Here is a 26949-nt window from a genome sequence, read left to right as displayed (position 1 = left end):
CACAATGGACTTACACAATGTGCACTGCAGGTATCTATACCACATCCAGAGACTGCATCACACTTGTACATAAATTAATGACTGACGCTTCTGATTTCAGCAGCACGCTATGTTTGGTACAAGTAGAATTGGGAGCTGCTCCCCCCACCCCCGCCTGCAATGCTCTAGGAACTGACCAAATCACAATGGTATTTACCATAGAGATTTGGGGATTCCTAGAGCATTGAGGGGGCAGGTTTGCACAGAAGAAATATCAAAGTGTCTGCAACACTTCCCCCACCCACCACCCCCAACAGTTCCTGGGAAGCGTGGGCACAGGCCTGGCAAGCCCGGGTACAAGTTTTCCTTCTTTTTCCTGCCAACATTGCAATGGTGGAAGCTGTGGACATAAACAAAACATAGGGGAAAGCATAATTCTGCCCGTACACAACACAAATGCTCACTCCTTACCATGAAGTCAATGTTGCTGTCCTCGTTGCGGAAATACTCCATTAATTTCTCAAAGCGGTGCTGCTCCTTGCAAACCTGAGAGAAAAACGGAGCATGCCGGAGTCTCCAAAGTGCTTCAGTACCAGCGTGCTAGCCATACACAGAGCGTTCTTGGCGCACTGTCTCTACATACATGGTTTCCCACCGAGCTATTCGTCCCTTCCTCTCCTGCACATTCCTTTATTCATTCCTTTGCCCATGCTTTGCATGTGATGTGGCTCCATCCACGTCATGCTACTTCTTCCCTTTCACCATCCAAGCAAACCAAGGGGCCGCTCAGGGCCTCGTGCTCAAAAGCAAGCACCTACACGCCGCTGACCCCATGCAGAGGCCGTGTTGTGGCTTGGGTCTGTCATTGCGTCTGTCACTGCCTCCTAAAGCATCTCACTGCTGCCTGCGGATATGACAGGTTCAGAGGTGCTAACAGCACTGATGGGGCTCATCGCACATCCTGCAGCCTGTGGTATGGGAGGGAGTAACGGGCCTAGCCTGTGACCGCTACCGTCTTTTGGATCTGCGCCACCAGCACCGAGGTTCAAGGCAAACTCCAAAGGCAGTGACAGGGCCACTGGTGCTCATCTTTCCTTTGGCTACCAGCGGTGTGACAGGAAGCGACAGGAGGAGAATGTGCCTGTCATTCCAGGCCAGACCTTTGCCCCTCCTAACACTGTTGCAGTTCAGCTTGAGCCTTGGGTGGGAGGTATACCTGCAAAATACCTTGAGCCAGTTATGCCTTTGTCTCTTCTTCTACTTACACACACAAAGTCCCACCCACCTATCTCTCTTTACAATTGATTCTCTTTGCCCATGCCCATCTAGCCGCTTGGCCCCATGCACAGTCTCTATTCCTCTTCTCTGCCTTCCTTTCCCATATCTGCCCAATATAACACAAGATGACACAGAAGGACTGCACTCACCTCCTTGAAGTTCTCAAAAGCAGCCAAAATAATCTCATGGCCTCCACGCACCAAACAGACAGCCGCCAGCAGTTCCAATACGAGGGCTTTTGTCCTGTGTGGAGCAGCAAAAGGAGATCTACTATTATCCCTGACATGCAGATGCTACGAATAACAAAGCTCCCCAACTTTACAGCAGTTGAAGAAAACATCATTAGGATGCAACTGCTACACATGCAAAATGAAACCTCCATGGACGAGGGCAGTATACCTCGGAGTACCAGCCGCGAAAGACAAACCATAGTGTAAGTTCTCTTTACACTGTTCCTGAGCACTCAGAGGTATCTGGCTGGCTATTCTGGGAACAGATTACGGCCCTAGATGGACCTTTGGTCTGATCCAGCAAGGCATGGCTTGTGCTCTTACATTTACTAATGCATCCTGAGTTTTCCAGTACTGAGAATGTTATTTGTTGAGAGTGAGACAAGATACAAAAGTATGACATCTAAAGAGAAAGCAGAAATATTTCCTAGGTTGTACAGAAATTTTTGTTTGCAGGTACACAGGTTGCCTTGACACAGGGGATTTGCTCCGGTTTAGCATCCAGACTGGAGTGTGCTTTTTTAGAGAATCAACACAATGTCATCTTCTAAATGTTCTTCCCTGCTATCTTTCCCAAACTGAATTTGACACAATATTTTTGGAGAGAACACAGCCAAAGCACGTTTGCACACCAAGTGGGCAGGAAGGTATGCGTTTTTAATGGTGCGAACGGGAACCATTTCCCTTGCCTCAGCCCCTCGTGATTGCCATTCACCTCCACCACCCTGTGCCACCGGAGGGCATTTTTCACGCTTTAAAAAAAACCCACCTGGCAACTATTAGCTCTCTGCAGCACAATAACATTTTAACAGTCTGTTGCCCCAATCTACTAGATCCTCCAAATTCCCAGGTTTCATTTTTTAACAGTTTCGTGTAGTGGTTAAGAGTGGCAGGGGTCTAATCTGGAGAACCAGGTTTGATTCCTCACCCTTCCACCTGAAGCCAGCCTTGGGTCAGTCACAGCTCTCTCAGAGCTCTCTCAGCCCTACGTACCTCACAGGGAGATTGTTGCGGGGATAATAATAACATACTTTGTAAACAGCTTTGAGTGGGTGTTAAGTTGTACTGAAGGGCAGTATATAAAGATTTGCAAGATTTGCTTGCATTTCGCCAGGCCTGTAAGATGGAGCTATTCCGCCAGGCATATGGCTGACGCCGGGCCGTTAAACTATTCCCCCATGTGAACGCAGATGCTGCTGCCACACTTATTATTACGGTATGGATTTGCTCTGGTAACACCGCTGTGTGATACACTAAACTTTTGCTATGTGCTGCTTTTAAATTTTTTTTAAAAAATTATTTATATGTAATAGATGTAGATGAGATGATTGTGTTTTTTAAGGTGTTTTTAATGATATGTGTCCGGGGTCTGAGCCCCAGCCCCCAGACTTGACAAGAGGGAACAGCAGGTCAACCGGGCTGACGGGCAAACAGAGGGGGCAGCCAGCAGCCAGCAGGTCAACTGGTCAGCCAGCAGACAGTAGGTCAACCGGTCTGACTGGCAAGCAGAGGGGGCAGCCGGGGGACAGCAGGTCATCCCCTCCCACGGGCAAATGGAGCCAGAACCTGCCGGCGCAAGGGGCAAAGGCCCAGGGCCTCAGGAGTCAGGGGGAGACAGAGAGAGGCCAGCGAGTCCCACTCCCCTGGGGAAGGAAAGGGGACTAAGCAAGGCAGAAGGGGGCAAGGGCAGAGGGATTGGGGGCCCAGCAGTCACCCACCCAAAGACCTTACCTAAGGAGGAGAAGCAGCAGCAGCCCCAACAGCCCAAAGCCACGCCCCAGCTAGAAAATAGTAGCCTGGCCCAGGAGTTGCCAAAAGCCAAGCCACTCCAGGTGGGGCTATTGGAGGCACTCTGCAGGAAGCCCTGGGCAACAAGCCAAGGAGCCGCAGCTGGACCCACCTTCAGCCATCAGCTCAGCCAGGGAGGCCGAGCTGCTAGCCAGGGGACTGCAGCTGGACAGGCCTTCAGCAATCAGCCAAGGCAGGGAGGCTGGGCAGCCAGGGAACAAGGCACAGCTGGTGCTGGTCAGTGGGGCCAGATCAGCTACCCCAGCTGCAACTGCTTGGTGCAGCCCAAGACCGGGCTGGAAGAGGGGTGGGACAGTAGAAGGAAGCCCTATAAAAGCTAGCTGGAAAGAGCCCTGGGGTGGTGGATGTGAGTAAGGAGTGATAATGTGGAGTGAGAGCGGTGCAATGCAAGAGTGGAGGTTTGGAGGAGAGTTCTGGAAGGAGGGGATGAAGAAGGACACAGGGGGCAAGCAGGCCAGGTTGAGCAGGCCAGCGAGTGGACTGAGAGGGAGTCTGGGTGAGGTATACCGCCCCTCCTTTCACAGAGCAGGGCCCTGCAGCATCCCTGGCCCCCCTATGACATCAGGAGCAGACCGCCCATTGCCACGCCCAGCGGCAGCGGCGGCAAGCCCTGACAATATGTGTATTTGTATTCTGTTATCCGCCCTGAGCCTGCGAAAGTGGGGAGGGTGGAATATAAATACAATAAATTAAATTAAATCAAATGCTGTTGTTGTCATCATTATTATTATTATTAACAGTTTCTAGCCCTTTTGTTGTGAAGATATAAGGGGAAAGGTGCACTCCTTATATAATCAATCAACTGTTTATTACAGTCACAAACCAACAAAATAAAACGCACAATAAACATTTTTCCAACTCCTTCTAGCAACAAAACAGCCCAGAAACTCTCTTTTTTAAAAAAAAAAATGAAAGCTACGGATTCAGAGGAATGAATAGATCATGGCGATTCAGCATTATAACGTCACACTACTATAGCAATCAAGCGCTTGCCCACTAAAAAAAACCCTGAAAAAAGCCATTTGCTGTGTGGGGGCGCCATGTGGGAGCGAAGTTAAAACTGCTGTGTAGATGATGTGTTTCCACTGTAAATGACTCTACATTCACAGCAGCTGCAAGAACTACACAGGGCCAAACTACACATTATAGCTACCATGTGATTATCACAGAGACTTGCAGCAGGACACCAGCTGCTGGTTCCTCTTGGGAACTCAGTTCTGAGTGTATGTGCAGCCCCCTTATTAAGCAAATAAAAACCCCACAGGCATTTGGGGGCAGGAAAAAATCTGAATCAGGCCCCTGTGGCACTTCTAAATTGAGTTCTCACAGGGAACTCGCAGCTATCATATGGCTGCAATCCACATGGTAATCGTGCAATTGATATAACATGTACTTTCGACCGCAGACAATCATTACCATGGAGAAGCAACCAGAGTCAACGCTTTTTTTGCAAAACGTACAAAAAGACCCCCAAGGGGAAAGCTCACTAATTTGGTTTATTTTCTTATATAAATGCATTCATTCATCGTTTGGCACCACGTGTTATAAGCAACTGCCAGCACATGATGTCAAGTGGTCACTTTGCAATGAGACTCTTGGAAGCTGTTGAGAACATGTGCACGTCGTATCAGAACTGTGGCCCAGCCAGCATTTCTAGCGGTTTTAGGTTGGGCCAAACAATCCTAGGAAACAAGAGAAAGTTGTCCAAGGGCACATCTAAAAAATTCAGTGTTTAAAGTTGGATTTGTTCACTGGAAATAGATCATCGCTTCCCCCGCCCCCCGTCCCCCTCCAAGAATCAAAGGCAGACTGAAAGACGGATTCCTGCGAATGGTATGTGCACTCATACCGCTTTCCTCTCTGCTAAAGAGATTCTGCACATTTTTGTATGGTTTCAAAAGCCTGCCAAATCTGTTTGACTGGGGGCAACAACAGACCACAAGATCTCTCTCCCGTCACAGGAAATGATGTCAAGTGGCAATGTTTCCAGCAACGCCTTCTTGGGCTGAAATCAGACTTTGTGACAAGTCTGGTTCCATTTGAAAGAGAACGTTTCTCTCACAGCTTCTCCATACAGGGCTTTTTTTCAGCAGGAACGCGGTGGAATGGAGTTCTGGAACCTCTTGAAAATGAGATTGCCCTACGCACCGCTCAGCGGCGCGGAGGGCAATCTTAACTCCCCTCTGTCTGGAGATCAAGGGGCGGGGCTACCAGCCATGTGACCATTTTCACCAAGGGCAACCCACTGAGTTCCACCACCTCTTTCCCCAGAAAAAAAGCCCTGCTTAGGATAAGACTGCAGTCATCCACCCTCACCATCTTACTGAAAGAAATATTGTCATTAAAAGAAGGCCTGTTTTTGAATCAATTGTGTATTAAAGGCTCAGCCACTACACCCCTGGTTTCTCTCAGTTCTCTCTTGTAACAAAGGCCATTTTCACAGTGCTTACCCGATGTTGGCACCCCAGTGCTACAACCTGTAGGGGCAGGTCTCAACAACTACCAAACCCAAGGGGACTCAAGGTCCTATGAGCCCCAAACAAATTATGAATTTTTAATGAATTTTTAATTATATAATTTTTTAAAGTGCAAGTGTAAGCAGTATCTTTACCAACCTGTAATGTGAATACAAAATTTTCATATATACAAGAATCTCGTAACAATAGTCCCATATAGTACAATACACTGAAGCCACAAACCCACAGTATTTCGAAAGTGGTACTGTCATGTCTGTGTAGAGCCATGCCATGTTTATGTTTGTTGTATCACTGATACCAGAGTATACTGAAGTTATAATGCCTTAATGCTAACCTGTTGTACACTCCCCTCTAGCCATATTAACCACGTTCTCTCCTCTTGGGATTATTGCTGTCCAGGCCCAGGAAAGGGCCTCTCCCCTTATCTCTCTAAGAGGCATCTTCTAGTTAGAAGCGACGGAGCTTCCAACTGCCAGCTCTAGCTGCTTTGTCCGGACTCTGGGAATGTGTATTTGTGTCCTAATCACGTAGCCATAACTATAAAGGGTTCTCACAGAACCCGTGTAATCTTGCGCGCCAAACACCTAACCGTTGCTGGAGCGCAGGAGTTTTCAAGTATATCATAACCAATATGTTTTGATTCCTCACTTCTACCAATGCTCTGTGATGGAGTGCAGACCTGAACTGTAAAATCCTGAATAAAGCCTTTTCTATGGGAACCAATGTGTGTTCACAGGAGAGGATCTAAGGGATCTACCTGCCAGGAACTGACAGGTACAATGCCACCAATAATCCAAATCCAATCAAAACCAATGCAGTATAACCAATATATCAACATTCGTAGCAACAGTCCATTTTCATGTATTCATTCCTTGTGTTTTCTTTTTATAGAAAGAAGCCTGTCAGGAAGAATCGGCAACGGGAAGACGTGTTCCAGGAGAGTTGGCAACGGGTGTGTAATGAATTGATTCAGATGGAACCAGCAGCTAAGAAATAGGATCGGCTTATGAAGAAGCAAAAGCAAAACAGGATGTTGTAAGGGCTGGCGCACCCGTTGCCAACTCTCCTGGAACACGTCTTCCTGTTGCTGATTGTTCCCGACGGGCTTCTGCCTATAAAAAGAAAACACAAGGAATGAATACATAAAAATGGACTGTTGCTACGAATGTTGATATATTGGTTATATGGGTTTTGTTTGGATTTGGATTATTGGTGGCATTGTACCACTTTCGAAATACTGAGGGTTTGGGGCTTCAGTGTATTGCACTATACGGGACTATTGTTATGAGATTCTTGTATATATGAAATTTTTGTATTTACATTATAGGTTGGTAAAGATACTGCTTGCATTTGCACTTTAAAAAATTATATAATTATATAATTATATAATTAAAAATTTATAAAAATTTCATAACTTGTTTGAGTCTCATAGGACCTTGAGTCCCCTTGGGTTTGGGGATTTTGGCATCTCAAACAAGGGCCATTTCCACAGTACTTACCTTCATCCGGAATGCTGTGGAACGTTGTGAAAAAAATGCGGAAGACAGCGTCTTCTTACACGAGTTTTGCGCGATATCGCGCAAAACCCGCACAAGAAGATGCTATCTTCCGCAGGTTTTTTCACAATGTTCCGCGGCGTTCCGGATGAAGGTAAGTAGTGCGGAAACGGCCAAGTTGCAACTGTCCTCTCTGATGCCCTTGCAACTGCTGCTTGGGTCTAAGCCGAACCCCCATGCACTCAGGGGATGATGGTAATCACCTCACATGGTGCTGATGGTTGGGGGCAAATCAAGTTCATGCCATGCGATCAGCATCCTCCTCGCAGTGCGGCTCCACACAGTCACTAATGTGGCTTGACTCTGAATTCTTTTATGAATTCTGGCATAAGTTCTTAAATGCACCGTAATGGATTTAATGTTATGGTACTATTAGCCTGAGGTCCCAGCTTTCATAAATATTTTTAATTGATTACATTAAAATGGGCGGGGGGGGGGGGGGTTGAGAGCAATTCTGTAAAAGAAACAAGTGAAAAAAAGGAAACTGGCCAAAGAAAACAGGTGGGATGGAAATGGTCCTCACGCATGGAAATTAAAGAAACAAAAACATACATATTCATGCATTCCTCTCTGAGATCCCAGTTCTAGTGGTGCTGTTGGCAATTTTTGGCTAGCCCAATCTAGACTTAAAATTTGGAGAGTTCCTTAGGTAGGACATCCATGACCATGAACAATTTTAAAACTATTTTAGATTTTTAATGCAGACAGGGCCCAATTTGGGTTGACATTTCTGCGTTGGGAAATTCCTAGAGATTTGGAGTAGAGCCTAGGAAGGCAGGCATAATGCCACAAAATACACCCTCCAACACAGCAGTCTGAAGATTAATTGTAATTCTGGAAGATCTCCAGGTTCCACCTAGAGGTTGGCAACCCTAGGCCCAATGTATAAAAATACTTTAACTATGACATCCTCAGCAAAGTTACACCCTTTTAAGACCATTAACTTCAATGAACTTAGAAGGGTTTAACTCTGCTTAGGATGGCAGAGAACCAAGAAGCAATAAATAAATCCACTAGAACATCTATGGAGGAGACAAATCCCACTTTTCCGCAGAGAGCTACTTGAGCGCACGGGTTCCTTACCTGGGGTTTTTATTGTTCAAGCTGAGGGCAATCTCATTAACAGCATGAGGATGTGACATGACTAAATTGAATCCATACTGAAAAGCAGAAAAACGAAATATACAATAGTGTTAGAAGCAGCATCGAAGTTTTCCTGGCAATTAATCTAGTAGCCTAAATGGGGATCCTGATGCATCCCATAGTTGCAACTGCGTAGTTCATAGGGGAAAAAACAAGATTTAAAAAGTTAATGAATAATCTTGGGATCCAGACAAAATATAGGAGAGTTACGCGTTAATAGATTCTGAACATAAATTAGACAATTACATAAAACACAATACAGAAATATCAGTACAGAAAGGAAGAATGTGAAATGGTTTATTACAAACACTACATAAATATATTAATGTTTTCAAAAATAATGGGTTGGATACAGACTAATCCTGCAATTTCCACCAATTCCCCTTCCCACATCATTTCTCAGGGTTCCTTATTCTCCAGGAGTAGCCCGTTTTGGAGATTAGTGGGAAGGGAAAATAGGAAAGTTTAATTCTGACACTGGAAAATTTAGTTTGGATCTAAACCAGGGCTTTTTTTCAGCTGGAACGCGGTGGAACAGAGTTCCGGCACCTCTTGAAAATGGTCACATGGCCAATGGTCCCGCCCCCGATCTCCAGACAGAGGGTGGGACCACCGGCCATGTGACCATTTTCACTGAGGGCAATTAAAACTTTTAAAAACTCCCCTCTTGTTCCAGCTGACCCAAAGTGATATCATTGTGCGGTCCTGAGTTTCACCACTGAGTTCCGCCACCTCTTTTCCCAGAAAAAAAGCCCCGATCTAAACCAATGTTTACCTTCATATATACCGCACACACACACACACACACACACACACACACACACACACACACTGACCATGGTGATAAAAATAAATCAATGTTGCCTCACCTATAGTGCATTACAAGAATTCACAAAATGATTCTCCAACTTTCAAATAAAGTGCAGCAGAGCAAGCTTCTAGTCCTCATGGTGGCAAAGGAAAAATTAAAAAGGTAATGGCTTGTATCCAGTCATCTCTGCATGGAAGGCCTCTGACTATTCTTGTGTTCCTTTCCATTGTTGCAGTCCCTTCTGTTCCCCAGAAAGATCATTCCCAGGGTCACAGGACCCACACCAAAAAGCCATGTGGGTCAGGAGACTGAAGCAAGGAAGGGCAATGAGGTGAAATTGCCCTCCCTCCAAGCAGAACTCACTTGTGGAACAGGGAGAAAGAGCAATTTCATCCCTCTTCTTTTCTCACTCCAGCTATTCCTTCACAGGGACTGGAAGGACTGCAGGAAGAAAGCAGAATGTGGGAACATTCTGGAAGGATCCAGGCCACTGATAAGGTCTGATAAAGGTTCTCAGGATGGATTTAACGCCTGACTTCCCTCCACCACCATCCCCGGCTCTTATCACTTATAAATAGCCATGATCTAGAAATGTTTATCCAGAAGCTCTTTGAACTTACTGTTTAAAAGGGGTAGAGATGGATTTATTGCAGTAATAATGAACTTAACATTTTTTGGTGCTTAAATCAGTTCTACATCAGGAGAAAAATGATATTAAAAAACTTTTTCTGAACTGCAAGAAATAATGCAAAAAGCCGAATTAAGGTCATGTGCTAGGTTTGTTGTTTTCATATTAAATCATTTTTAAAAAATTACTGATTGGGTGCCCCTTTGAATGGTCAGAATTTAGCAATAAAATTAAATGAAACTAACAATTGATTAGATTTAAGTGAATATTACATTCAACTGCAAAATTATATTTGCTTACCGACAAAGAAGGGGTGTGGCCTATGTTTGTATGCAGGTAGCTACATCGGTGGGTTAATGTGAGACATTGGGGGAAACTACACATTACAATGTGTTCCCCCCCGGGCTTTTTTTTTAGCAGGAATGCGGGGGAACGGAGTTCCGGAACCTCTTGAAAATGGTCACATGGCTGGTGGCCCCGCCCCCTGATCTCCAGACAGAGGGGAGTTGAGATTGCCCTCCGCGCCGCCAAGCGGAGGGCAATCTCAACTCCCCTCTGTCTGGAGATCAGGGGGCGGGGCCACCAGCCATGTGACCATTTTCTCTGAGGGCAACCCACTGAGTTCTGCCACTTCTTTTCCCAGAAAAAGAGCCCTGGTCCCCCCCCCCACCTGTGGGGCAAATAAGTCAGGTCAGGAAAATGGTGCTGGGGGAGGCTGAAGCCCTTTCTCCACCCAGGCCAGGGTGCCTATTCAAATCAGAGGTCCAGGCACTTGGGGAACAAGTCCCCTTGTATCTGACATGTGAAAATCTGAGTCAAAGTCAAAAAAGGGGAACTCGTACATGACACATTACAAATCATAATGTGAAGCTTAGCCCCTAGATCATACAGTAGGAGGAGGAGATTCACTTGGGGAAAGTATGAGGTGAAGAAACAAGGCTCAGCCCGCCTTTCCTGGCTGGGTGGCAAACACTGAGTGGCGAGAAAGGGCAGGTATTGGGCACGAATTGCAGGGAGGGGGAGTGTGGCTAGGGGGAAGTGAGCCTGTGGTTCTGACGGTGCTGGGAAAAGGCTCTCCCTGGATGCCTGAAGCTATCAGTTCTGTCAGCAGCTACAGTCCCTCTGTGCTTTCTCCATACCTTGCTGGCTACTTCATCGGCTGCAGTGTGAATTAGACCTGAGTACCTGGCTAGTCAGAGTGGATGAACTGGTGGTCGAATTTAGTGCACCTTTAAATTTTCTTTAAGATTACACACACATACTTATTAAATGTATTGTTTATTAAAATATTCATATTCTGGCTTTCCACTTGGCTCAAGGTGGCTTATATGTATCTGCAGTGCTTTTTTTGTGGGAAAAGAGGTGGTGGAACTCAGTGGGTTGTCCTAGGAGAAAACGGTCACATGGCTGGTGGCCCCGCCCCCTGATCTCCAGACAGAGGGGAGGTGAGATTGCCCTCCGCGCCGCTGAGCGGCACGGAGGGCAATCTCAACTCCCCTCTGTCTGGAGATCAGGGGGCGGGGCCACCAGCCATGTGACCCTTTTCAAGAGGTTCCGGAACTCCGTTCCCCCGCGTTCCTGCTGAAAAAAAGCCCTGTCTATCTGTATATATGTATCTGCTTTAAATTACAGTTACTCACTCAAAGCCCTTTTGATAGGACACACTATGCATTTGACTTCGTTCACACGTTTTTTTAAATCATTGTACACTGAGGAAGGCTACCATTCACAGGAATAATACATGCTTTGCCAGCAGAAATCCATGGTGCAGTTCCCAGCATCTCCCGTTAAAATATCTCAGGTAGAAAATGCTGGGAAAGTCTCTTTTCTGCCGAAGATCTCAGAGGGCTGCTGAAATTCAGAACAGACTGTACTGGAATAGACCAAAGGCACAAGGCAGCTTTGTAGCTTGGATCCAGACTAATGTTTCTGCAGGCATAAAGACTTCCCCGGTCCTTAAGAAGATACTGGGGAGCATTTCAGGCTGCTGGGAGAGGGGGGGCAAAAGTCCTTGTGCCCATGGAAAATGATAGCATCCAACAGGTCGCGCAAAACTCGCGCGAGAAAACGTGATATTTCGCGTTTTCCGTGCGACGACGCACGACATTTCGGAATGCAGAGGGCCGTCTGGAACCGGCCCAGCTGAAAAACATCTGCTGGTGGTCCCTGGCCCCAGGGAGGCTCGGTTGGCCTCAACCAGGGCCAGGGCCTTTTTGGTCCTGGCCCCAACCTGGTGGAACTCTCTGTCTGAGGACACCCGGGCCCGTCAGGATCTTCTATCATTTCGGTGGGCCTATAAGACAGAGATGGTTGAGGCATATGGTTGAGGCCAGCATGAGATCGTCATTGAGCCTCCCACCAGCCTCCCACGAAGCGTGGGGTTATACAGTGTCCAATGGACAGCTGCCCAACATAAGGGTACAGCACGGGGCTATGTAGTGCCCATTCGTTAGCTGACCCACGTATGGGTTGCAGTACATTATCTGTCTGCTTCCCTGTATGCTGATGGGGAGGAATCTTGAAATGACCCCATCTTGGGACAGTTATTATCTGCTTGTTGATTTTATGATGAACTGTTGTCTTATGAATTGTTTTCAATATTTGTATTATATTTTTATAACTGTTGTACCTCGCCCTGAGCCCGCTTGCAGGAAGGGCGGGTTAGAAATGTAATAAATAATAATAATAATTAGGGTAAAATGTAGGTAAAGGCATCCCATATACAGAAAGGGAAGAAACAATAATGCGCATTTTGGGGTTACCTGATAGTTCATGATGGCCCGCAAACATAGGATACACACGTGGACGTCATCTTTCTGGCTAACCAGCCGTGAGTTCTTCAGAGCTTTCCTACTGGGAAGCGTGGTGTATCTGGCAAAAAGAAAGAGGTGCATTTAGCAAGAAGCCCCCAAAAGAATGTTAGCCCTTTGCCAATGATGAGGTCACGGCCACAGCCAGGAGCAAGAAAGCAGCCGCAATTCGAATCACTGGCTTCAGTCAGAAGACTAGCCCAAGTCGTTTTGCAAAGGAAAGAATGAATCAATATATCTCATTCTGATTCTGAACATCAATTCAGGGAGTTTGCCCACTTTTTTGAGGTTTTATTTCAGGTTTTAGCTATCAGGTTTTTTTTTCAAATACAGTTTTCTATTTTCAACAGCTGAAAACAAGGAAAAATTAACACAAAGCAATTATAAAATAAAGTAGAAGGATTTGTCGGTGAAAAATATGTGCTACTTTCTGTACAAAATTGTATTTTTCCAGTGTTGGCTGCCAGAAATTCTACAACACTACGCAGAAGCTGAGCAACGGACAGCCAGGGGCTGAAAAGTCAAAGGGTTTAGTATAGAAAAAGGGACTCCACTCTGAAATAATATCGACAAGAGTTGTGAAGGTAGCATTCAAATAATCTTCAGAATGCCTCATTCTAATCTGGCCAAAGAGGTTCAACATCACATTTTGAACCCTTAGCCAAAATCAGGGGAGTCTCATCTCTAAACCACACTCCTCTGGTAATTTGGGAGCCACTGATTGGGTCTTCATGGGTTTATCATCATCCAATCTGGGGGGCCCACAAGGCACTACACTCATATATGCTAATAGCCCATGAAAACATGAGCTTACAATTTTTATTGGGAATGAAAAGAAAGAACCAAAGAGAAGAAATGGCTCACCCAAGCCAAAGGTACAACGTGGCATCCTATCTCCCGATTCCCTAGGGCCACAACTTCATCTTAACGTATCCTGAGAAAGGTGCTGGGCAATAGTTTTTAAGAGAGAGAAAAGTTTTATGATAGACATATCACTGTACGCTCATTTCTTTGTCACACTGTTTCTTCCGGCTAACCAGGCGTTGCAGGATTTTAAAAGTATGGCTTCTCAATAGCAGGGCTTTTTTTCAGCAGGAACATAGTGGAACGGAGTTCCGGAACCTCTTGAAAATGGTCACATGGCTGGTGGCCCCGCCCCCTGATCTCCAGACAGAGGGGAGTTGAGATTGCCCTCCGCGCCGCTCAGCGGCGCGGAGGGCAATCTCAACTCCCCTCTGTCTGGAGATCAGGGGGCGGAGCCACCAGACATGTGACCATTTTCTCCAAGGGCAACCCACTGAGTTCCACCACCTCTTTCCCCAGAAAAAAAGCCCTGCTCAATAGTATATGTAACACAGGACTAGTGGAGCAGCTGAGAAATCCAGCCACTTAATGCAGGCATCAAGGATCATCAGGCACTCCTATAATGTGAAAACTATGAGGAACATTCAAAAAGAGTCCAGTAGCACCTTTAAGACTAACCAATTTTATTGTAGCATAAGCTTTCGAGAATCAAGTTCTCTTTGTCAGATGCATGTTACAGAGACTCTGGATTTGAACTCAAGGCAACATCTGTAATTGAAAATCCTAGACTGTAAGGTGCCAGGGGTCTTGAACTGGGGACTTCAGCAGCAGGACGACGGTGCCTTACTGTGTGCCACAGTGGCAGCTTGCCAGAGGAAAGACCTGCATATGGGGTATCTCGTTGGCCACTGTGTGAAATAGGATGCTGGACTAGGTAGATCTCTGGTTGCATGTTGTAGGCCTGCTCATATGTTCTTACAACTTGTCTGCTGAGCTGCTATGCCTCACTGCAGAGAGCCCAACTGTGGTATTGCAGCTACCAATTCAGCAGGTATTTGATGATGCAAGAGGCAATTAATGTTCTACCAAGGTGGCTTCCACATTGGTGTTTTGCTCAGTTTTGGGTCTCAAACTGCAACAGCTTTTTTCAAAGACATTGTCCTTCAGGTGTTAACTTCAGCGGTTTCTCCTGCTTTGCTCTGTACTTTCAGAAATATACTTTGGTATGATATTTCTAGAAAGATCATAGTCAAAGTGGGTTTGCCCACCACGTGAAGAAGAAGGTAAGGATTTTCTAACCCCCCTACACACAATGGCATCATCTCTCCCGCACTCACATCACAGGTGGATTTCAAAAAAGATCAACACTAGCTATATTGTTATAGCGTTATTGCACTACAGCAATCTAGCTAATAGTGATTTTTTTAAATGCTGAAAACATCCCTCGGGCAACACAGGGGGGGATGAAATGGTAGATGCAAGAGGAAATGGAAAAACACAGAGAATATCTCCAAATGGTCGCTCTGTGGCCACTGTGAATGTTTCTGCACGGGCAGCACAGATGAGCGCAACAGAGAATCGTTCCTGAAAGTGACCTGGGTCTTGTTATGACTGCTGACTCTGTCCTGCCTTCTCAGTTTGAGTTATCTGTCATCAGGGCTCATTTCGAGGGGGAACGCACAGGAAAGCAGTTCCGGCAGTCCCCCAAAGAGGTCACATGTCAGGTGGCCCCCCCACCTGACTCTCGGCCATTTTGGGCCTGTTTTAGCCTGGATTGGGGCCGAAGCATCCCAGATCAGGCCTCTGACAGGTGGTGGATCACTCTCCCACTCAGCAGTGGCCCGATCCTAACCATTTTGGACCCCTTTTTGGCCATTTTGGGCCCAATTTCGGCCCTGAATGTCCAGGAATGCCCAAAACAGCCAGGATAGGTGGTGTCGGGGTGTGGCATATGCAAATCAGTTATGCTAATGACACACTTCCGGTGATGGCAAGGGGCGTGGCATATGCTGATGAGTTATGCTAATGAGCGATGCTAACGAGTTCCTCCAGCTCTTTTTCTTCGAAATGACCCCTGTCTGTCATTCAGGCATAGATTAGGCTACTCGGACTGTCCCCCTTGCCACCAGCCATATCTTGCATCATGTCGATCTTCATCTGCACACCATTTCACTTCCACATGCACATAGGCCCCCATCCAATATAGGCATGTACAGAGCTCATTACAGCAGAAGTACTTACCCAGGTGATAAAGTCAGAGAAACAGATAGGACAGGAGACCCAGCAAAGACAGGCAAAACAGAGCATGGCAAAAGACAAGGCCTGGAGCAGAGAGGAGACATGGCCAGCTACCACCAGAGGAGCATCAAGGAGAAAGGAGGAGAGAAGGGGAGAAGAGGCCAGCACCTGGAATCCCCTGGAGGGCAAAAAGCAGGGAAGGTTTGTTGTTATGACCAATGACAGAGCTAAAAAGAGGGGCGCAGCCGGGACAAATGTACATACCGAAGAGCAGACTGGCGCGCAGAGCGAGCAAGGCTGTTGGCGTAGGGAGCAGACAAGGCACTGGGGTGCTGCAGATCCTCTATGGACCTGCTCCAGGATTTCAGCTTCTCTAGCGCTCCATCCTCACCGCTTTCCAGACCCTCAAAATCAAACCTGGAAGGCAGAGAGGGGACACACACCATACGCACAGAGAAGCTTCAGGGCAAAAGCTGCACAGACGGCTCAAGCACTGGGTTCACAAGGCTACTAGGGACCACAAGCCAGCAGCACACCACACAAGGAGGCACCCACAGACACTCCACCCTTTCCCTGCAACTGCAGGATCTAAGCCCAAAGCTGGAGCTGGTGGAGGAGGTCAGCAGTCAGAAGGGGACGTGTTCAATTTCAATGATTCTCCCATCCCCAGGGCTTTTTTTCTGGGAAAAGAGGTGGTGGAACTCAGTGGGTTGCCCTCGGAGAAAATGGTCACATGGCTGGTGGCCCCGCCCCCTGATCTCCAGACAGAGGGGAGTTTAGATTGCCCTCCGCGCCGCATGGCGCAGAGGGCAATCTCAACTCCCCTCTGTCTGGAGATCAGGGGGCGGGGCCACCAGCCATGTGACCATTTTCAAGAGGTTCTGGAACTCCGTTCCACTGCGTTCCTGCTGAAAAAAAGCCCTGCCCATCCCACTGTAGACTTTTGACTCTCCTGTCAGGCTGTCCTGGGTGTCCTCTTTCCTTCAGGAACGGCATTGGGGCTACAACTGGAGGAAAGGAGGCAAAAATTAGCTCATCACTGACAGAAATTCCTCTCCCATCAGCAGAAGCTACATGTAGATCCAAGCAATTGTGAGCTCCTTGTTAAAGAGGAACTGAGTCTCCAGTGTGACAGTTTCTCACCAAGAATTCCTTCTTGGCATTTGAGGAAATTGGTTTAGGCAGCAGAACATAAATTTGACAGGATAAGAAGGGGACAAATTCAAGAAAGCGCACCGCAGTGTCTCTAGGTGAAAACTGGATTAAAATGGAAAACACCTCTGTGAAACACAGACTATCAGAGAGACATGATATGTACCATGAGCATTCCTCATCTGCTGGACCTGTGGAATTCAACTAGCTCCTACAGACAGCTTAGATAGGTGCCTGAAAGCGCTCAAAAATAGAAGCAAGAACGGAGCCGAGAAACAAAGCTCTTCAGAGAAATCTCCACTTTAAGGAGGGGTAGCCATTTGCCACCCAAAATGAGGGCCCAAAATGGGCATTTTCTTCTTGGATGTGTTTCTCCCATTTTATGTTTCTAACTGCAAACTTAAATGGATAGATAAATCAATTAATTTCTGATTAATCAATAGGGGAACAATTTTCAAGAACTTAAGCTGAGATGGAGGAGCATGCTTATTCAAAATCATTCCGGGCCTTACATATTAAATTTTCTTCTAATTCTCAGGACCAATGAAGGAGTCTCGTGGACTACAGACTGTGGGGGTTTAGACCGGAGACTAGAGATGGGCACGAATCCAATTATGACCCAAAAAAACCCACGAACCAGGCCGGTTCGTTGTTCACGAACCACGGTTTGTGGAAGCTCCTTTCTACGAACTTCCATGAACTGGTTACTGGTTCGGGTTCGTTTGGGTCGTATTGGGAAAGGGACAGTTTAAATGGCCATTTCCCTGAGGAAATGGCCATTTAAACTTTTACCTGGGTGTCCCTTTAAACTATCACCTGGGAGGCAGGGCCCTTTAAACAGCCCACAAACCCCAGCCCCAGCACCCCAGCTCCAGCCCCACACTTACCTTAATGACTCCTGTGGCCCATGGCCTCCTCCCCCTCCTCCTGCGAGGGGCAGCAAGGCCATTTTTGGCCTCCTCTGCAGGCTCACAGAGGGATGGAGGAGGTCGAAAATGGCCTTGCCGCCCCTCAAAATAGATACATGCAACATCAACCACTGCAACTGGCAGATTGAATGAAGCTTCTGAAATGGTTAGTCTGGTATCAACCCTGGGAACCCTCCACTCTTGCTTGGGCAAGAGCATAGCCTTCTTGTATTTGAGACTCCAGTTTCCATCACTGACCTCAAGAACCCCGACATGGAGAACACACCCTCTAGATACAGACTGGAGTACAGCCATGAGGGTTCTGGCCCTGTACTGCAAAATTACACTTCTTTTAATATCCTCAAGAAAACACCTAGAGGTTTCTGTAAAATGCAAATTAATTTCCATGAAACTAATTCATTGATCAACAACTACAACTGATCCACTGGAAATCCTTAACTGTTGTTGACTCATTGAATGATTCACAGTCAAACTGAAATGACAGCTTGAACACGAAGCTCCCCTCCCATTAGGCCAGATGCTTAACAGGTCCAGTTTTGTGACCCTGGCAAGCAGATTCCTCCTCACTCCAAATTCCTAAAATGGGAAAAGGTGCGGAATAGCAGAAGGATAACAGAAAAGCTAAAAGGCCTATAGTTACAAGATACGGTAGCCTCAGAGATCAGAAAAGATCTTGGGACGGAAATGTTAGAAATATGAAGTCTAGATTCTTCTGCTTGCCTGAAATTCCGAAAGACACAAGACCAAGCTCTAACTAGTCACAAGGGAGCTGCCAACATCAAGCCAAGATAATAATAACAATAACAATAACAATAATAACAACAACATTCGATTTATATACCGCCCTTCAGGACAACTTAATGCCCACTCAAAGCGGTTTACAAAGTATGTCATTATTATCCCCACAACAAAACACCCTGTGAGGTGGGTGGGGCTGAGAGAGCTCGAGAGAGCCGTGACTAGCCCAAGGTCACCCAGCAGGCTTCAAGTGGAGGAGTGGGGAATCAAACCCGGTTCTCCATATTAGAGTCCCATGCTCTTAACCACTACACCAAACTAATATGAGATCAACTCATATTAGAACAACTCATATTAGAACAACACAGAAGTGTAAGAAAATGGAAGGTGGTGGTCATCGGGGACTCTCTGCTCAGATATATGGAATATCATGTATCCAGGCCAGATCCCCTACTCCAAGAGATGTGTTGTTTGCCGGGAGCCAGAATTCAGGATGTTACAAGCCGACTGCCAAAACTGATCTGACCGACTCATCAGTACCTGTTTGTGCTGGTTCATGTGGGAAAGAATGACATGGCCGCAAATACCATCGCAAGAATGAAAGAGGACTACGAAGCTCTTGGAAGGCAGTTGAAGACAGTGGGGGCACAGGTGGTATTCTCTTCTATCCTTCCTGTCAAAGGAAGAGGAACGCAAAGGGAGCAGACCATACTCAAGGTGAATCGTTGGCTGAGGTGGTGGTGCTGGCAGGAGCACTTTGGGTTCTGGGACCATGGGATACGTTTTCTCAGAGAAGGTCTTCTAGCACATGACAGGCTTCACCTCTCAAGGTCAGGGAAGAAAATGTTTGGAAAGAACCTGGAGAGCTTCATCAGGAGAGCTTTAAACTGATCCCGCAAGGGGAAGGGGACGATCAACATGGGGCTTTCACTGAAGAAGTGATAACAGCAGGAGCCCACCTGGGTAGGACAGATCAAACAAAGGTACAAGACTACAAGTGCCTATATACCAATGCTTGAAGTATGAGTAATAAGAAGTAAGAGCTTGAGCTTCTCTTGCAAACAGAGGGCTACGATATAGTAGGAATTACTGAGACTTGGTGGGATGATTCCCATGACTGGAATGTGGTAGTGGATGGGTACGAGTTGTTCATGAAAAACTGGAAAGGTAGAAGAGGAGGCAGAGTGGCACTGAATGTGAGGAAAGGGTTTGATTGTCAGGAAGTTCTTGAGAATGTGGCTGACAGCCCAGTGGAAAGTATATGGGTGGAAATAAGGGGAGGAAGGACAAAGGATATTGTTGTTAGAGTCTGCTTCAGACCGCTTGACCAGGGACAGGAAATGGATGCTGCCCTCCTTGAACAGGTTGGTAGAGTATCCAGACATCAGAACCTTATAATTATGGGTGACTTCAACTTCCCCGATGTGTGCTGGGAGACAAGCTCAGCAAAGCGACAAGACTCACGTAACTTCCTGACCTGCCTGGCCGATAACTTCCTTTTTCAAATGGTGGAGGAAGCTACAAGGGGCTCGGCCATACTAGACTTGATATTTACCAACAGGTAAGAATTGGTAGATGGGTGAAGGTGGTGGGGACCTTAGGGAGAAGTGACCATGTCCTCCTTGAATTCCAATAGCTGGGGGGGGGGGGGGCAAGGAAATTTGTAGCCAGATTTGTAGGTTAGATTTTTGTAGGGTCAACTTCAATGAACTCAGAGGCTTGATGTGAGTCATTCCGTGGGGGAGTGTGCTGGAAGGGAAAAAAGCGAGTGAAGGGTGGGCTCTTCTCAAACATGAGCGTTTGCAAGCTCAAGCCCTCACTATCCCAGCAAGACGGAAACATGATAAGTGCTCCAAGAAGCCGATGAGAATGAACAGAGAGCTCCAGAAGAAGCTAAGGAAGAAAAAGGAAATGTTCAGGAAATGGAGAGAAGGCCAGACCTCTAAAGAGGAATATATGAGGGTTACTAGGTACTGCAGATCAGCCATCAGAGAAGCCAAAACTCAGTAAGAGCTGGATCTGGACAGGGGGGCTCACTACAATAAAAAAAACTTCTACAGATATGTGAGAAGCAAACAAGGTAAAAGAGGCAATCGGACCGCTGTTGGGAGTGGAAGCAGAAACTCTGATGGAGGACAGAGAAAAAGCAGACAGACTTGATGTCTTTTTTTCTCTGTTTTCTCCCTGAAGAACTCGAGCCCATCTAGAGATGGTAGTAGATATGACAGGACACCTGAGGGGCTAATTGACATTGACAGAGAGGTTGTGGAGAGGCATCTGGCTGTACTGGATGAATACAAATCCCCTGGGCCGGATGGGGTACACCCAAGAGTGCTGAAAGAACTTTCTAGAGAACTCGCAGAGCCTCTGTCCATCATCTTCAAGGCCTCCTGGAGGACTGGGGATGTGCCACAAAATTGGAGAAGAGCGACTGTTATCCCAATCTTTAAGAAAGGGAAGAAGGACAACCCGGGAAACTACAGGCCGGTCAGTCTGACTTCTGTTGCTGGGAAGATATTAGAGCAGATTTTAAAGGGATTGATCTGTAAGCATCTGAAAGACCCTCTCTATACTGCCTTGGTCAGGCCACACATGGAGTACTGTGTGCAGTTCTGGAGGCCCCACTTCAAAAAGGATGTGGACAAAATTGAGAGGGTGCAGAAGAGAGAGAGACGAGAATTATCAGGGGTCTGGAGAGTGAGCCCTACGAGGAAAGGCTGAAGGCCTTGGGAATGTTTAGTTTGGAGGAGATTGAGGGGGAACATGATTGCTCTCTTTAAATATTTGAAAGGCTGTCAGTTGGAGGAGGGCAAGGAGCCTTTCTAGTTGGCAGCAGAGGGTAGGACCCAAAGCAACAGGCTTAAATTACATGCAGAAAAGTACCGGATGAATATTAGGAAAAACTTTTTCACAGTCAGAGTAGTTCAAAGGTGGAATCAGCTGCCTAGGGAGGTCATGAGCTCCCCTTCCCTGGCAGTTTTCAAGAAGGGGCTGGATGAATATTTGTCAGGGATGCTTTAGGCTCATCCTGCATTGGGCAGGGGGTTGGACTAGGAGGTCTGTATGGCCTGTGATTCTGTGAACAAATAAATACAATGACTGTTACTTTTACTCATATAGTCTCAGGCCCCGAAGTAAGGCTTGTGGGTGCACAATGAACAGCAGCTTCGGTGCTGCTAACCGGGTCTGAACCTCTGTCTACTGCCCGAATTTCCAGAATAAAAGCAATACACAAAATCAAATAAATATAGCACCAGTACTGTGTGCCAGTATCTAAACCTGCACCTATATAAGGTAGAGTGAAGAGGCGAGAAGGTCTGGGATATCTTGAAGGATATGCAGATACTTACATCACAGCACACTGAGCGAAGGAGAGATAATCCACCAGTACATCCAGGCCTTTGTTTTCGTCATTGAGAAACTCGCGCACCCACCTGCAAAAAGCCAAGAAGGTTCTTTATTACCAAAGGCAACAGGTATTCCCCCTGTTCAAGTCTATATTAAGAACGGTGTCATAAGTAATAGCTCCCAAAGAAGGGCCGTTTCCAGACGGCCCCCCGCCTCGCGAAACGTCGCGCATCGTCGCGCAGAAAACGCAAAATATCGCGTTTTCTCGCGCGAGTTTTGCACGACGTCGCGCAAAACTCGCGCGAGAAAACACGATATTTTGCGTTTTCTGCGCGACGACGCGCGACGTTTTGCGAGGCGGGGGGCCGTCTGGAAATGGCCAAGATCTAGTTATATGAACCTTAACAAAGCTGACTTATTGACTATTATCTGTTATCCTTGTTTCTTGTTCAAAGCTATACCAATCGTGATTAAGTATTCCTGTACATAATTGTATATAGTTAACTATTACTTTGTTGTTCTTTGTTAACTCTGTTCACTGATTTTAAAATGTTAATAAAATATTTTTTTTAAAAAGAACGGTGTCACTTTTTGAAGCCTGTTTTCAAACTCAACATCCCTTGTCTCCACATTTCTGGTCTCTAGACAACTCACATTCCTGCCTCTTATACATCAAGAGTAACCAGTAGGCGAGAGTATCACAAGCAAAGTCAATAACCAAAGAACCTCGTGCAAACTAACTAGAACCAAGAGTTAGCACAATGATATACTACAATTAAACAGTAATAATAAAGTGCAATTTATAAGAATATTCACTATGTAATTCACTGTATTAACAAGCATGCACAAAAGGAGACCCCGGCAACGTAAAACCGTTACAATTCATTAACATGGACTGTGAAAACTCATATAAAGTGCTAAGTGCTTAAGCCTATGACCATACAATTCAAAAATCATTGATAGCTGGTACAACATCTTATACATCAAGGCCTCAAAACCAGATGCAACAGTGGAATGGGGAAAAGATGTGTGTGTGTGTGAGAGAGAGATCTGAGCTAAATCACACATTACACTGGCAGTCTGTTATTAGATCTCCCAGTGTATAAAAATCAATCATTTCAGTGGGTCGGGGAAGGAAGGAATAACCCTTTCCCCACATCACTGCGTTTTATGGTTTATTGTGATTTTAATTGTATTTATATTCGGATGTAACCCACCCTGAGCCCGTTCACAGGGAGGGTGGGCTAGAAATTGAATAAATATTAATAATAATAATATGTCCATAACATAAATCCCCCTCCTCTTCCCAAGCTATCAGTCCAAATTAAGGCAGGAGGGTGTTATTCTACTGTACTTAGTCTTTTCACCTGGGACTCAGAACAGGTGGAAGAGGGGGGAATTTCTACATGAGAAATAGCATGGGTTGACCCTTGGCATGATTCAAACGTGTGTGTGGGGGGGTTCACCCAACATAACACGCAGTCTGGCCCTCAAACTGTGGTGCAGTCTTTAAAAATACACCCCTACCCTCACTGTATACAGCACTGATCTAACTTTGCTCATTTCCAGGACTGTGTTCTGTCCGGGGCTTTTGCAGCAATGTGAGCAAACTGGATGGGGTTCAGAGGAGAGAACGCAAAGATGATAAATGAGGAGGGAAGTCAGCCTCGGCCCACCCAGTGTGTGCATGTGGGGGGTTTGCGGCATCCCCCGGATGTATGTAACTAAAGCCATTGGCAGAGCTTTATCTTTCAGCCGTCAGAATCGGGAGGGTTTCACTCCTCGCCTCCGTAACCCTCGCAAGGTGGGGGCAGGGGGGCCTCTGCTGAAAGCAGAGAAAGGGGAAAGGGTTTAATCTATGCGGAGAGAATATGATTGAACCCACAGGAGATGACTGTACAGTGGGTGTGGAGTGGATATGCGGGCCAGCTCTGAACAGCCCACTTCATAAAAAGAAGGACTGTGTGTAACTGGGAGAGGCTGGTTGTTCAGTGTGCACTACTTCTAAAAGGAGTTACAGCTGAATGTGATTAGTCCATCGATCATTTGGACACTGAAATTCTGCATGTTCATTTTCTCCCCTCCCCCTTTCTCTCTGGGACAGGGCAACGACACACCCACGCATTTCCTGCCTGTCTGCACTCCAGTTCCCACCCCCAGTACATTTCCTGCCTGACTCCAGTGGCTGCTATTTTAGGGCACTAAACACATTTTGCCAGAGGTTAAAGGGCATGGAGGTAGGAGAAGAAGCTGCTGGAGTCGAATCCATCATAGTTCTAGTTAGGTACAGGAAGGGTATGTGTATGTATGCACGCATGTACACACACATGCTCGTGCAACTTCCTCTGCATTAGTTGATTGCATGTAAATGTGTGTACACACTTTGTGGTTTAATGCAAGTAGACAACACCAGGCAGCAGTCTTAACAGGTTTTATTCTTCTGTTATAGGCCCTGCTTTACTTATTCTTCCATCTGTCCCCCTCTCGTCTCAAAGGCCTAATCTGCCTAGCAATAGACTAGGGCCGTTTCCACACAGCTGACCTTGTTCCGGAAAACAGCGAAATCTCGCACGAAATTGCGCGAGAAGACGGTTATCGCACGAAATCGCAGGAGAAGACACTGTTATCGCACTAGAAGACACGATAATAGCATCTTCGCGGGAGATTTCGCTGTTTTCCGGAACAGGGTAAGCCGTGTGGAAATGGCCTAGGTTTCCCAGACGGGTCACACTACAAAACTTTAACACTGAATTAACTTGCAAAACAGCTATTAAAACACAAGACGTGCTTTCTATATGTTTTTTCTGTGTACAAATGGATTTGTGAATACTCTCTGGCCTTAGCTCAATGGTAGCACACAGTTTTGCACCAATCTCTGGTATTTTGAATAAAGGATCTCAGGAATAACATGTCTAGAGAGCCACAGCGAGCCAGTGTGGACAGTACCAGGATAGATGAACCATTCACCTGATATTTCAGTAGCTTTATGTGTTCATATGTATAGGCCTGCGTCTCTGAGCATGAGAGAGTGAGGAGATGGAGGTAGAGGGCATACAGGTTCATGTGAGTGAGTGGCACATGGAATGATAGGGCTGGAAAGGAACAAATGTTTCTGCTGCCAAGCAAAGCACTGCCATCTAAACTCAGTCCACAAAAGTCCAGGCCACTTTTTGCTTTGAGCAGAAAACAGAAGCGGCCGAGGTGCCTGCAGGGCCCACCTGCAGTGAAAACATAGCTCCGCATGACAGTGAGGTGACCCATGGCTCAGTGTGTTTGTCCACGCTTGTTAAAGGCACAGGGAAGAGAAATCTCTGAGGCCTCCTCTCTGCTTGTGGTTGTGGCATCTCTTCCTTCTCCAGGATTCAGCTGATATAGCAAGGCTATCATTTACAAAGAAACGAAACTAAGGCCCACAAAGGCAGAGGGACTTTTTTCAAGGGCACGAGGGCTGTTTGTAGCAGATTAGGGCTATTCCCATGGTATCACATACCCTCCAACATTTCACAGATGAAACACAGAGCTCTCTTGTGTACTTGTAACACTCCCTAATCGCAAGTGCCTGCCCCACCCCACCGAACATTGCTGAAAGCTCTTCTTGCGAAAAGCTCTTCTTTCAGAACTATATGCTTGCCTTCATTTACAATACAAATCCAACCAGTATTTTCTACATTCGGATCTTGTTACTGCCATGCATTTATAGGGGTGGGGGGGGAAGCTACAATTCTGTACCACTCAAATTCTATGCAAAGATAGTACAAATTATACAGTGTATGCAAATACGATTGTTCTGCATAATTCATTCAGGTTCTGTTAATTGTGGGGGGGTCAGCAAGTTATAATAAAAAGATTGACGTTTAATTTCTCCTAAAATGATAATGATAATGATAATGATAATGATAATGATAATGATAATGATAATGATAATGATAATGATAATGATAATGATAATGAAACCATCTCCTGTACATGGATGATTTGAAATTGCACGCAAAGAGTCCCACTGAACTTGAATCATTGCTTAATACAGTGAAAATGTACAGTGATGATATTCAAATGAAATTTGGCTTCGACTAATGTGCAGTATTCTCCGTGCAGCGGGGAAAACTAAAAAATATTGACGGAATAGAACTTGAAAATGGTGACATTATGAAATCATTATCAAAGAATGAAAATTATAAATATCCTAGAATATTAGAATTAGATAACATCCTGCATGTGAAAGTAAAAGAACCGGCTTAGAAAGAATATATCTAGAGAGTACGAAATCTGTAGTCAAAATTAAATGATGGAAATGCAATCAAGGCCATAAATACATGGGCAATTCCAGTGATCAGATATCCAGCTGGAATAATAGATTGGACACAAAGCGATTTAGAAAAATTGGATCGAAAAACGCGAAAACTAATGAATATGCATCTCTCTTTACACCGAAAAAGTGATGTTGACAGGCTAGGGTTGCCTGAAGTCTCCCAGCTGGAGACTGGGACGCTGGCTCCTACCCGTTCGCCGCTTTGTATGTTGTGGCCACGCGTGTGCAAAACGCTCTCTCTCTCCCGGGGCACACGATGATGTCACTTCCGGGAATGACGTCATCATGCAGGATCAAAGGGCGAGCCCGTGTGACAATGTCATGTGCGCGAGGGAGGGCAGAGAGAGCAGGCAGTTCTCTCTCTCTCTCACCGCCACCGCCGCCGCCACCGCATCCCTTGTCCCTGCTGGTGCTGGCTGCACAGGGGCAGCGGCGGCCACGGCGAGAGAGCGAGCTGCGGTGGCCACGGCCAGCTTTCTTGCTGCGGCAGCCCTTGTGCAGCCAGCGCCGGCAGGGACAAGGAGCGCAGCGGTGGTGGCAGCAGCAGCGGCAGTGAGAGAGCAGGCTGTGGCCACCACAGCTCGCTCTCTTGCTGCCACTGCCGCTGTGCCCCTTGTCCCTGCCGGTGCCAGCTACACAGGGGCGGCAGCGGGTGTGGCGTGAGAGCGGGGCGCAGCAGCCGCAGTGGCGGCAGTGAGAGCAGCCTGCTC

At 46.4% G+C, this 26949-nt stretch overlaps 1 protein-coding gene across 1 annotated transcript in view; it reads right to left on the bottom strand.

The window, feature by feature from the left end:
* Positions 1 to 26949, bottom strand: part of FMNL3 (formin like 3) — a 138633-nt gene that overhangs the window by 33027 nt on the left and 78657 nt on the right. The window contains exons 5-10 of the mRNA XM_054976159.1: positions 21933 to 22016; positions 16028 to 16180; positions 12674 to 12782; positions 8413 to 8489; positions 1407 to 1500; positions 451 to 525 (exon numbers count right to left, since the gene is read on the bottom strand). Coding sequence (XP_054832134.1) covers positions 451 to 525; positions 1407 to 1500; positions 8413 to 8489; positions 12674 to 12782; positions 16028 to 16180; positions 21933 to 22016 — 592 coding nt within the window. The remainder of the gene's footprint in view (positions 1 to 450; positions 526 to 1406; positions 1501 to 8412; positions 8490 to 12673; positions 12783 to 16027; positions 16181 to 21932; positions 22017 to 26949) is intronic.

The sequence above is a fragment of the Eublepharis macularius genome, chromosome 4, assembly GCF_028583425.1.
Source record: "Eublepharis macularius isolate TG4126 chromosome 4, MPM_Emac_v1.0, whole genome shotgun sequence".
Taxonomy (NCBI): domain Eukaryota; kingdom Metazoa; phylum Chordata; class Lepidosauria; order Squamata; family Eublepharidae; genus Eublepharis; species Eublepharis macularius.
This window is presented reverse-complemented; position numbering and strand designations above follow the sequence as displayed.